The sequence below is a fragment of the Gambusia affinis genome, linkage group LG18, assembly GCF_019740435.1.
Source record: "Gambusia affinis linkage group LG18, SWU_Gaff_1.0, whole genome shotgun sequence".
Lineage (NCBI taxonomy): Eukaryota > Metazoa > Chordata > Actinopteri > Cyprinodontiformes > Poeciliidae > Gambusia > Gambusia affinis.
The window spans coordinates 22,367,233-22,379,560 of NC_057885.1; the positions used below are offsets into that span (position 1 = coordinate 22,367,233).

The window sequence follows — 12,328 nt, forward strand, 5'->3', positions numbered from 1 at the left end:
TTGGGTGTTTATTTGGGGGATCAAGGAGAGGTCATGAAAAATTGGGAAGGTTTAATTGAACTGGTGGAGGGTAGATTAAAGAAATGGCACTGGCTTTTGCCACGCTGTTCTAACAGAGGCCGAACACTAATTCTTAATAATTTGGTTGCTTCAACTTTGTGGCATCGATTATCTGTTCTGGAACCTCCACAAGGTCTTTTGGTAAAATTACAGACTATTATTTTAAATTTCTTTTGGGACAGATTACATTGGGTCCCTCAGAGTGTTTTGTTTTTACCAAAGGAAGAAGGAGGGCAAGGTCTGATTCATTTGGAAAGTAGGAAAGCAGCTTTCAGATTACAGTTTTTACAGAGTTTTTTGTATGGTGATCAAAATGTTTTGTGGAGACAAATTACAGAATGTTTTCTTTCAAAAGTAGGTAATTTAGGTTTTGGTAAAACTTTGTTTATTGTCGACCTTTCAAAATTTAATGTAAAGTGTTTGTCATCTTTTTATGTTAGTGTGTTAAAATCTTGGAACCTCATGGAAACGAAGAGAGTTGAAATATCCACGTCTTTAAATTGGTTATTACTGGAACCCGTCATCAAGGGATCACGATTGGGTTCAGCTTGGGACAACATGGCTCTGATTTCTGAACTGTTGGTGCAAAGGGGGGTGGTTACGCTGAAACATCTGCTTGAACTCGTTGGATCTGAAATGGATGATGTTGTTCCTTTGGCTCGAAGATTGGAGATTCACTCTTTAAGAATTGTAGGCGTTATGATGACAGCGCTTAAGCGAATGTTGTCAGAAAAGAAAAAGGACTTATAAAAGGATGGTTTGATGGACTTTTAACACCTGATAAAACAGATCCCTTCTTTAAGCTGTGTTTTAAGCCACAAATGAAAGACCTTGAATGCCCTGGAATTTTCTTAGAGAAAGGAAAAAATGAATGGACACTTTTGGACTCTGTGAATGGAAAGATAATATATATGAAATGTGTTAAAGCTTTGAACAAAGTAAAATTAAAAGATAAAAAAGATACTCCTTGGAGAGATTATTTTAAAGTTGGTTTTGAGGTGAAACCTGTATGGGGATTACTTTACAAACCACCATTGACTAAAAATGTTGGTGATTTACAATGGAGAATTTTGCATGGTATTATTATGTTAATGCTTTTGTTTCTATTATTAATCCTGCTGTTTCAGATAAATGTCCCTTTTGTTTATTAAGAGAAACTATCTTTCATTGTTTTGTACAATGTTTTAGATTAGTGGATTTATTTTCATTACTGGGAGATATTTGGAAGTTATTTGGTGAAAGTTTTACAGAACAGTCTTATATTTTTGGTTTTTTATATGGCAAAAGAAAAAAGAAAATTGGACGGTTGTTAAATTTTTTTCTTGGTCAAGCAAAGCTTGCAACATATTTGAGTAGAAAATTTAAAATTAACAATGAACAGAATATTGATTGTGTAAAAATTTTTAAGAGTATGGTGAGAGCAAGAGTGATGTTAGAATATAAATATTATTTAAAAATGGATGAACTGAATATTTTTCAGAATATTTGGGATTATGAAAGTGTTTTATTTACTGTAAGTGATTCTGAAATGTCATTTATGAAGGTGCTAATTTGATGTTGTGTTGAATGTTCCTATGTTTCACCACTGAGTGAATAAATGAGTTTTTAAAAATCAAATCTCTCTCTCTCTCTCTCTCTCTCTCTCTCTCTCTCTCTCTCTCTCTCAGAGGAGGAGGAGTTGTAGACGACGTGCGGCGGCCCGTGCTTTCCTATGACTTCCTAGTGAAACTGCCCTATGGACCTTACCAAGCTCCGCCCACAACCGACCCACGTGACCGCAAGTCTCACAAGCAAAGCCTCGTAGCGCATTATTTCTATGTAAACATGACTCCATTAGTGCATCATTTCTACCGGATTTTCACAATATATCAGCTACTACGATGGACAGAGGAACTATCAAGTTCATGTCATCATCTGGGAGGGGGTTACTGGTTTCTCAGTCACAAGCTGGTTGCAAACCTGAGGCCAGCAGGTGTCAGTCAGTCAGTTATGGTAGATCTGAAATTTGGTTTGATGACCTCAATATGAGAAGCGACAGACTGATAAGAGGAACCAAAGAGCTCTGTTAAGGTAAAGAAGCCATTTGTTTGTTAAAAGTTTATGAAATATATTTGTTCTATTTGATGTTTGTTATGAATGACGATGCGACCGTCACAATTAGTCCAACGTTTAGAAACTACAGCGGCTGTAATGAGCCACAGCAAGGGTAAACAAAAGTAAAATAACCCGAACAGGTGATCAACTCAAAACCACTCCTTACTCTCTCTCTCTTTGTGGTTTAAGCACACCTGTTACCGTGGCAACCGCCTGCGCCCCCGCAAGACGAGCAAACATTACGTTAAAAACAAAACATTCAGTCCGTTACGATATCAAGTTTCCAGGCTTGATATTTATTTCTGGATTATTAAACAGCGCTTCCCTGAACACAACGATGTTCAGGGAAGCGCAGGGAAGTGCAGGGAAGTGCAGCTAGTCAACATGATTGACCAGCTGCACTTGGTGTTAGAGTGGCTAACACGAGTAACAGTTTAGTCCAAAACCTTTTCTGCTAAAATAAAATCTTTAGTGTATGTCAGATACAGTACACATTGCATATTGATCAGTTTAGCTAACGTAAAACTGTGTAGCAGACAGGCTTCAAGGTGTAGAAGTTGTGTCAGTGCTGCTATTATGCTGTACTTGGCTAACGAGAAACGTGTGTTTGTGAGACGGCCACCCACGTGACCACGTAGAATGTGCATCAGCCAATGAAAAACGGCCCCTCTGGTAAGGTCCATTGGGTGGGGGAAGTTGTAGTGTTTATTTATTTATTCTCCCTACCTGTCTCAAACTAAATAACCACAATCCAAACTATCAAAACTCTATCCACTCTCTCAACTGACCGCAACTCGACTACAACAACCCACATTTTGAATGGAGCCTGTGGGGTTTATAAACCCCGCGCCAAAATCTGAACCATTTCCCGAAGCAGTCACGTGGTACAGCCGGGCAGCGAGGCTTCGGACGTCATCGTTTTCGGCTCCTCCCCTAAATGAAGCAAGCCTCGATACGCGCTTTACGGAAACGCCCCCTCCATTACTCGACACACGCCTCGAAGCCTCGGCTCATCACGTAACATCACTACTGAATACCATAGTCTTTATTATTAACTATTAATTTCGGCATTCCTGGCAACATAAAGATAAGATAAGAATGTGGGCTAACTAAATGACATAAACAATACTTGTATACATTATAAATAATGTCTATATATCTTCTTCAGTTATAGGAAGAACAAAAGAAGTAAGGAGTCACATTTTAGTCCGTTTTCTCAATAATATGCGAGACTTTAGAGCGATGCACGCTCCAGCGACAGGGGTGCGTTTATCGGTATAACACCGGTGTAAGATGATCTTCGGTATCCGAGTAAAATCCATCAGTCTGCGCTGATCCTCCATCTCTTCCTCGATCTTAACGTTGATTTCTTTCAACTCTGTGAGTTGAGAGGCGCTAGTGCTACCTCGTGGCGCTCCGTAGTTTTCCGTGTGTTTCACTTTGGCTGCACTGAAGAAACTGTAAACGATTTTAAGTTCCCCCTTGAATTTTCCGCTTTGAGCCTCCTCTCAACATGCAATTATATTAAATATCTAACATTAATAAAAGGTTAATATATTTCAGTGAGTGAAACACAGAATTAAAGTAATTACACAAACACACGAATGTTTCCAAGCCTTCTGTTTTGGTTAATTATGAGGATTTCCTTCAGCTAATTGAAGAGGAGCATTTATTTTTAGAATATTACATCATTCTGACTAATGGAAGAAAAAAAACTCAAGCAATGTGAACTTGGAGTCAGTTGTCAAAAGGTATTTATTCTTACAAAAGAACCATATTGTAAAGGTCTCCATTAATGAAAATGTTTCAGTATGATCTTTTTAGTTTGTAAAACAGTCTAATGTTACATCAGGTTGAAGTTTTGTAGGTTGTGATTCAGTTTTAAAGTAAAACACTGGATGAATACATATATTTTAGAGCAACACAAAGATTTCTAGTTTCGATAGAAAGAAGTGAAAACATGAAAGGTCACTGAAGAGACTAGATGTAAAAAGACAACTTTAATTTAAGACACAAAGACAAAGTAATTAATTTTGCTGGTATCATCATACATGTACATGAGAAAAGAGATGTTATTAATCACTCATTTAAAAACAAAGCAAATATGTTAGAAATATAAAATAACAGAGGAAAACACTGTGAAGCCTCCCAAAGGAACAAAATGTGTTTAACTGAAGTTCCTCCCTGCTAAGAAACAAAAGTCACTGTGCAGCTGTATAAAATACCAATATATTGTTATGAACCTGGTTTCCTGTTGCAGAACCTAAACGTCTTTAACATCTATTTCACAACATGTGTCACACTAATCTGGTTCTGGTCTGCCTACATGCTTCATTTTATACACCTGTGCCAGGAAAGGAATTGGATCACCTGATTCTGATCATTTGGATGGGTGAGAAAATATTTTTGATAATGTAGAGCATGTACAAACAGATTTTCACAGCAGAATTTTAACAATGACTTCTGTGGATCAAATATTTGGGAAAATAAAAATCTGTCTGTTGTTAGCTCTAAATCAAAATCTGACCAGATCTTAATAATATTTGAGGTTTTTTCATTTCAAACAAACATCACAGAGTTCTGTTTCTGGGCTTCAGACATGTGACCCGGATGCTGCAAGAAATTCAGATGGTGGTCAGGAAGTGGATTTCTCCGGTTCAAAACGGAGCAAAATGGATCACAGAGAGTAGGCTAATGCCCTAAATGGACCGGCACAGACGAGATCTCTCTACAGAAACCCCATGTTCAGAGACAGAGGGGAAATAGTCACAGCTCACTGTGACTGAAAGGCTGGGTAGGTTGTATTTAATTTATTCAGCCTTTTTTAGCATGGAAGTCCCAGTGAATAAACACATTTTCTGTCCAGGACTCAGAACTAAGTTATCTGCTAACAACATTAGCACTCTGGGGACTACCAAGCTAGGGCAGTGCTTCTCAATTCCGGTCCTCAGGCCTCCCTGCCCTGCATGTTTTCGGTGTTTCCCTGCTGCTACACACAGGATTTAATCTATGAGTGATTAACAGGCTTCTGCAGTACTTGATGCCTGCAGAACAGGTAATGCAATCATTTGGATCAACTGCTCTGAAATAGGGACACATCTAAAACATGCAGAGCAGGGGGGCCGAGGACTGGAATTGAGAAGCACTGACCTCGTGGGTAAAAATAATACATCTCACATTACATATCAACAGGGCCGTAAAGAGACATTTGAAGGGGCGGGGGCTCAAAGTTAAAACGGGGCACATTGAACAAGTTTTAAAACATTATATAGCAGTGGTCCCCAAAGTCAGTCTTCGAGGGCCGGCATCCTGCATGTTTTAGTTCTCTCCCTGGCAGTACCAACAACCTTTTCACCGTGTCAATGATCTTCTTAGACCTTCTAAAGAGCCATCATTTGATCCAGGTGCGTTAAACCAGGGAGAGAACTAAAACATGCAGGATGCCGGCCCTCAAGGACCGACTTTGGGGACCACTGCTGTACAGCAACATAATAACAACCCATAAAACCTATATTTCTAAGTTTCATCCAGCTAATGCAGCTATGGATGACATGTAAAAGAATGGTCTTTTTGTCCTCCAACATGGTATGCATGTGCAAAATGTCTGTATGTAAACAATAACATACATGTAGTCTGTATTTATACATCGTAAGTCAGTGCCTCACCAGCTATAAACCTCACTATATGTCACTGTTTGGCACCCACATGAATCTTTATGTGTGTAAGTAATAGTTTTTTCATCCTGAAACTTTTTCCACAGGTCCCACATGAGAAAGGCTTCACACCTGTGTGAATTCTCATATGAACATTCAAAGTGTCTTTTTGGGTAAAACATTTTCCACAAATCCCACAACAGAAGGACTTCTCACTTGTGTGAATTCTCATATGAGCATTTAAAGTTGTTTTCCAGGTGAAACTTTTTCCACAAGTCCCGCAAGAGAAAGGCTTCTCACCTGTGTGAATTCCCATGTGCTGAGTTAACGTCCTTCTTTCACTGAAACTCTTTCCACAAGTCCCACAGGAGAAAGGCTTCTCACCTGTGTGAATTCTCATATGAACATTTAAAGTGTCCTTATGAGTAAAACATTTTCCACAAGCCCCACAAGAGAAGGGCTTCTCACTTGAGTGAATTTTCATATGATTATTTAATTTATCTTTTCGAGAGAAACTTCTTCCACAGCTCCCACATGAGAAAGGTTTCTCACCTGTGTGGATTCTCATGTGCTTAGTTAAAGTACTTCTTCCACTGTATATCTTTCCACAGGTCCCACATGAGAAAGGCTTCTCTTCTGAGTGAATTCTTGAATGTACATTTAATTGGCTTTTATAGTTGAAACTTTTTCCACATCTCCCACATGAGAAAGGCCTCCTAGCAGTGTGAATTTTCATATGAACATTTAAATGACCTGTTTTAGAGAAACTTTTTCCACAGGTCCCACATGAGAAAGGCTTCTCGCCTGTATGAATTCTCATGTGACAAGTTAAAGTCGTTCTTCGATGGAAACTTTTTCCGCAGGTTCCACAACAGAAAGGCTTCTCACCTGTGTGAATTCTCATATGTTTATTTAATTGGCCTTTGATCCTGAAACTTTTTCCACAGGTCCCACAAGAGAAAGGCTTCTCACCAGTGTGAATTTTCATATGAACAGTTAAATGACTATTTTTAGAGAAACTTTTTCCACAAGTTCCACAGGAGAAAGGCTTCTCACCTGTGTGAATTCTCATGTGCTGAGTTAACGTCCCTTTTACACCGTAACTCTTTCCACAGGACCCACAGGAGAAAGGCTTCTCACCTTTGTGAATTCTCATATGAACATGTAAATTGCCCTTATGACTGAAACTCTTTCCACAAGTCCCACAGGAGAAAGGCTTCTCACCTTTGTGAATTCTCATATGAACATGTAAATTGCCCTTATGACTGAAACTCTTTCCACAAGTCCCACAAAAGAAAGTCTTCTCACCTGTGTGAATTCTCATATGAACATTTAAACTGCCCTTATGGGCGAAACTCTTTCCACAAGTCCCACAAGAGAACGGCGTCTCACCTGTGTGAATTCTCATGTGTTGAGTTAAATGTCCTTTTTGTGTGAAACTTTTTCCACAGGTTGAACAAGAGAAACGCTTTTCTCCTGTGTGAGTTTTCATGTGTTTCGTCAAGTTATTGTTTTGATAAAACGTTTTCTCACAAATTTTACAAGAATATATTTTTTTCTCTGCATGATCATTCTTGCGCATTTTTTGTTTTTCAGTGTCAGTTCTTCCTTTCTGCTCTTTGGTTTTCTCATATTTCTCCTTTAGTTTCTGTTCTTCGTCTCTCTTTTTTCCTGGGTCTTCAGAAGTGTTTCCTTCCTGATCCTGGTTCTCATCCTCAGCAGAGTCATGAGAGATGAGTTGGTTCCTCTGTGGTTCTGTTTCATTGTGGATTCTTTGCATATTAAGAGGAATCACCAAAATGTCATCAGTCTCCTGTTTCAGCACAAGCTGCTCTTCATCCTGACTGATGCAGAGTTGCTTCTCTTCCTCTTTGAACTCTTGATGTTCTGGTTCTTCGATATCTGAAGTGGACTTCCTCTCCTGGTTGCTGAATTCATTCAGATCCTCCTCCTGTTTACACACCCAGCACTGTGGGAGATCTGGACAAAAACACAAAACAAAAGCTTTTAAATGTGGGTAAAATAATAAGTCCTTCATTTTAATCACTTAAAATTTCGTCAAGTGATCCAAAGACTAAAATTACAAATTCATCAGTATAAAAATTAACTTAACCACTTTAGTCTTTCTGACTGAAGGGATCAAGAAAACAGTCAAAACATACTATGGATCTCCAGGCGAGAAAGCAAGATGGTGATAATTAAACCTTGTGGCTCCACGACAAAAATAGTTTAAACAGCAGCTTGATTTAGTTCTGTTATAGTACTAAATCAAGCATTATGTATAGAGTCTTATACATAATTCTATGCTGAAGACATTTAATGCATAGAGCAGCTTGTTTTCTAAAGCACGTTAAAAAAAGAAACTGAGCATTTTAAACCCTGTTGATTGTTTTGGTTTCATGTCTTCATTCTGATCCTCATTTGCATAAACATCTGTTCTTTATTACTGTAGCAACAAAAATTAAAGTTGTAAGCAACCTCACATGGCCCATGCGCCTCAACAACGCTCTGGCGTATGTTGCATTTGCAAACCCGTTGGCGCGTTGCATTCCAATCAATTCTGCATTCCAATCAATTCTGCATATCGCCACCAAGCAGTACATTGAGAAAGACTCTGTATTGTGTTCAGTCAGGCTCAGTTCAGCTCCATTGATAAGTATTCAAAGTTTTGGCAGAAACCAAACCATCTTGACAGAAGTTAAAGCCAATTCCTGTTAGGTGGAATAGGAATAATTAAGACTAATTAAAGTCAGGTTTCCAAAAGAAGAGAGAGAAAAAAGCAAGTGTCAATTTTAAACAGTTTTTCTCCAAGAGAACAACTGGGTAAACTGCAGGGTTTCCTCCAGAAAACTTACTAAGCCCGGTGGTCGGGGCGCCGAGGCGGTCCACCGTGTTTTTGTATTAAAAGATGCTCAGTAGACAGGAAAAGTAAAAATATTACTGGTTAATTATATGTTATGGGAAAACACCACCAGTGAACAATACTCGTTTTATCGTTATAACAATCAGATGTGTGAGTTTAATCTATGAGTTTGAGCTCCATTTGTTCAAAAGTACAAACTATTAAAGTGCAATTAATTAAACTGCATCCAGAGGTACGAGTCGTTCATCGTCTCATTTACTAAGCTGAAGGTGACAACAAACCCCAGGTCCTACGGCCAACTCTGTCGTCTTCCTCCGTTTGGTCCTCCTCATCATCACCTCTTGTGATTTCAACAAGCTTCAGTTCAGTTTGAAAAGGCTTAATAACGTTGTTCATCACTGTTTTGGCTGGAGGAGCCAGGCAGTTGGACCGTTTAACACCATTTACCCAGAGTGCATTGCAACGTGAACGACATTGGGATCCTGTGACAATATTTTATTAAAATCTATAAAAATTTATTGGCCTACAGTACTATTGCTGTATTGTTTTTACATCTAAAATAAATATTTCCCAAATAAAATCTACTGCTACCACTAATCATGAATCCCTTAAACAGAATCTAGTTTTGTCTTTTGTCACTACCTTTTCGCTATTTTTCTTACTTATTAGCCTTGTTTAGGACTCTGAATGTAGGAAGTCAATGTAAGACAACATTCTAATGATACCCCACATGCTACTGACAGCATTCAGGTTTACATTAGCATTTTGGCTCATTTTAGATTATACACTAATTTTAACAAACGGAATGGTGCAACTCCATGTTAGTCAACATGCTTCTGACTCTCCACAGGTTACTGGCTACAATTTAGCTAAGCTTAGCATTGATGCTAATCTTCAGCATCAGAACACTGGGTCCAAACTGACGGGCACACTTTGGCAGGCCTCGGTTAAATTTCTTCACGAATTTTCTATTTCTACTTAATATTTACAATTTGAGCGGATTCCTTAAATAGGTTTCCGAACACAACGATTATTTTTGTGTCTAAAAATTCTCTTTTACCCAGCTAATCAGTAAAACGTGAAGGTTTTTCGTACCTATCCGGTGTAAAATGATCTTCGGTATCCGAGTAAAATCCATCAGTCTGCGCTGATCCTCCATCTCTTCCTCGATCTTAACGTTGATTTCTTTCGGCTTTGTGAATGTTTCTTCAGCAGGAGTTACCTGCTCGTTGATAAACTCTCTCTGAGGCTGAACTGAAGACATTTTCACTGAAAACACCAAACCTGTTTTCAAGCTACCTTCTAAGAGGAGCTAATGCTACCTCATGAGTTCTGTAGCTTTCCGTGTGTTTCACTTTGGCTGCACAGAAGAAACTGTAAACAATTTTTAGTTCCCCCTTGAATGTTCCGCTTTGAGTTGTTGGTGGCGCACTAGACAAACAGTCGTTGCACCTCCACAAGTAGTCTTGTGATGGCGATTTATTTACTTTTTAATATTTCTGTTTCTTGTCTTCTTCTCTTATCTGGATTTAATTGTTGATTTTGTGTGTACTGTTAATTTATCTATGCTAAAACTATGAAGAGTGAAAATGGTTTATTTGTAACGAACACAATGGGAGGCAGGTATAAGGCTAGTAGCTTCAGCCTGCACCTTTTTTATTTAAACACATTCATTATTTTTACTTGACCTTGTTTTGAATTTCTTTGATTAATATCTGGGGTGTTGGTTTGAACAACTAGAGGGTATATGTGAATATATCACATTAAATAAACTACACTAGCACTATAATACTACTATTGATATTAGATGCATAGAATATTTCTCCTCGGCTACGTTCACACTGCAGCCTGAAGTGACCCAAATCTGAGTTTTTGCCTAAATGCGACCTGCACCAGATCTTTTTATGACAGTTTGAACAACACAGATCTGATTTTTACAAATGCAAGCCAGGCAACTTGGACATTTGTTTCTAAATCCAATTTGTATCTGTTCTTTTCAGATGTGACCTGTGTCTGTAGGGGCAGGTCGCATTCATACGACCTGAATTCATTCATACTCCACAAACGTGACTATTCTGTGTTCTGATACGTGAAAAACGTTAGAAAAACAACAACCATGGCGGACGATAATGAGGATTAAATTGCTAATGTGATGGCTCTGGTTCGCAAATATTTGGAATGTGAACAACCAAACAAAAACAAAATCTGATTTCACGACCCAATCTGAAGTGAGCATTAAGGCCTTGTTAGGTAAATTGTATTACTAGTATTATCAAATATTCGTTGTATCATGTAGCCTTGTAGTTACATTTAGATAGTGTTTACTTATATGCTTTTACTCTTTTACTCTTAGTATAAGTAAAGTTTCTGTGTGTTGAATAACTTTGATTCCTTCCTGAGGCCTCCCTGGGAGAGAGCAGTGAGGCCTTCCTGAGCAATAGCAGTGACAACTACTCCCAGTAGAGTTTATTGCCCTGCAAGAAACTCTGCTCTCCTTTGTTTGTTAGATAGCTATAAAGCCGTCGCCTTGAAGACGTACAACTTGTTCTGCTCAACCCCATGCCTGAAACAACAATATTCTAGTGTTTAGGTAACCTGTGTCTGGATAGTGATTGTCATTAGCGCTGCAACTATGTGGTGATTTGTTTTCCCCGCCCTTTGAGAGTTGCAGCGTCCTATGTGAGAGGGATCCTAAATGCAATAAAAAGAGAGGAGCAGGCATATGTGTTTGCAGAGCAGTAGGAGATTGTAACTGAAAGCACATCTCTGTATGTTCTCCTCGCGAGTACAAGAATCTAACTCTCTTGTCTTTCCTGTGTTTGTTTAATTTGTCTTTAATAGGTATTTAGACCTGACAGGCCTGCAGTGTGAACGCAGCCCTAATGTGTTAAATACCTCTTAAGCACATGGAAAAGTGCCTGAATTTAAATAAAAAAGATGAAGAAGGCCCCAAATTTAATACAGTAAACAAAACTAATAAGCTAAATGATGAGATATTAATTTTAACAGTTTGTTCATGTAACCACTGTTCTAGTTTCCCCTATGAACAGCACCCAGATTATCTGACCTACATTCCATCAAAAACTTCACAATGAGAAAATAGTGTCTTATTTGGCAACAGTGTATGTTGTAACTGAGCACAAGAGCAAGGCTAAGATAACTACAACTAAGATCTAAATGCAGTGCAACTTTGACCTTATACTAAAATAAGGAAGGAAAAATGATAAAGTTGAAGACATACCAGTTTAATAAACCGTACTGGTCAGTAATAAACCAACATTAAACAACCATTAACATAGCACAGTTACCTTTCAGCACAGTAGAACAATAGCACAGAATGTATCCCACCCACTAATTAGGTATTAATCAAAGGAAGTGCCACAACTCAACATTACAATCTCAGTAGATTAGTAATAAGATTTTTTAGCACACTTAGTGCAACCGTTCTGTCTCATAACTGCTCAAGACAAACCTATAAACAAGTCGTATACATAAAATACAACAAACAAGGCTGAATGTATCAAACTGGCGGTACCTTCTACGTCTCATCGGCACTGTATGAGAAAATGGGACAGCAATATTTATAGTTCATGCAATACGGAAGAATCTTCTCTCCGTTCCGAATGTTGCAAATGGATAGGTGGATCTGTATAATAAA

The 12,328-nt window shown here is 38.4% G+C and overlaps 1 protein-coding gene across 1 annotated transcript; it reads right to left on the reverse strand.

Annotated features, from left to right (window-relative positions):
• Nucleotides 1-3,885: 3,885 nt before the first annotated feature.
• Nucleotides 3,886-10,017, reverse strand: LOC122820941 (oocyte zinc finger protein XlCOF6-like). Its single transcript, XM_044098678.1, has 2 exons — nt 9,766-10,017; nt 3,886-7,787 (listed from the first exon to the last, which is right to left on the reverse strand). The coding sequence occupies exons 1-2, from the start codon at nt 9,932-9,934 to the stop codon at nt 5,842-5,844; spliced, it is 2,115 nt and encodes a 704-aa protein (XP_043954613.1). The 5' UTR covers nt 9,935-10,017; the 3' UTR covers nt 3,886-5,841.
• Between the last annotated feature and the right edge of the window lie 2,311 nt (nt 10,018-12,328).

What these genes read in the sequence shown, in the direction of transcription:
- LOC122820941 (XM_044098678.1), bottom strand. Translation starts at nt 9,934, where the DNA reads ATGTCTTCAGTTCAGCCTCAGAGAGAGTTTATCAACGAGCAGGTAACT. An exon ending in GATCATTTTACACCGGATAG is followed by an intron (nt 7,788 to 9,765) that starts GTACGAAAAACC and finishes GTTTTTGTCCAG; the next exon opens with ATCTCCCACAGTGCTGGGTG.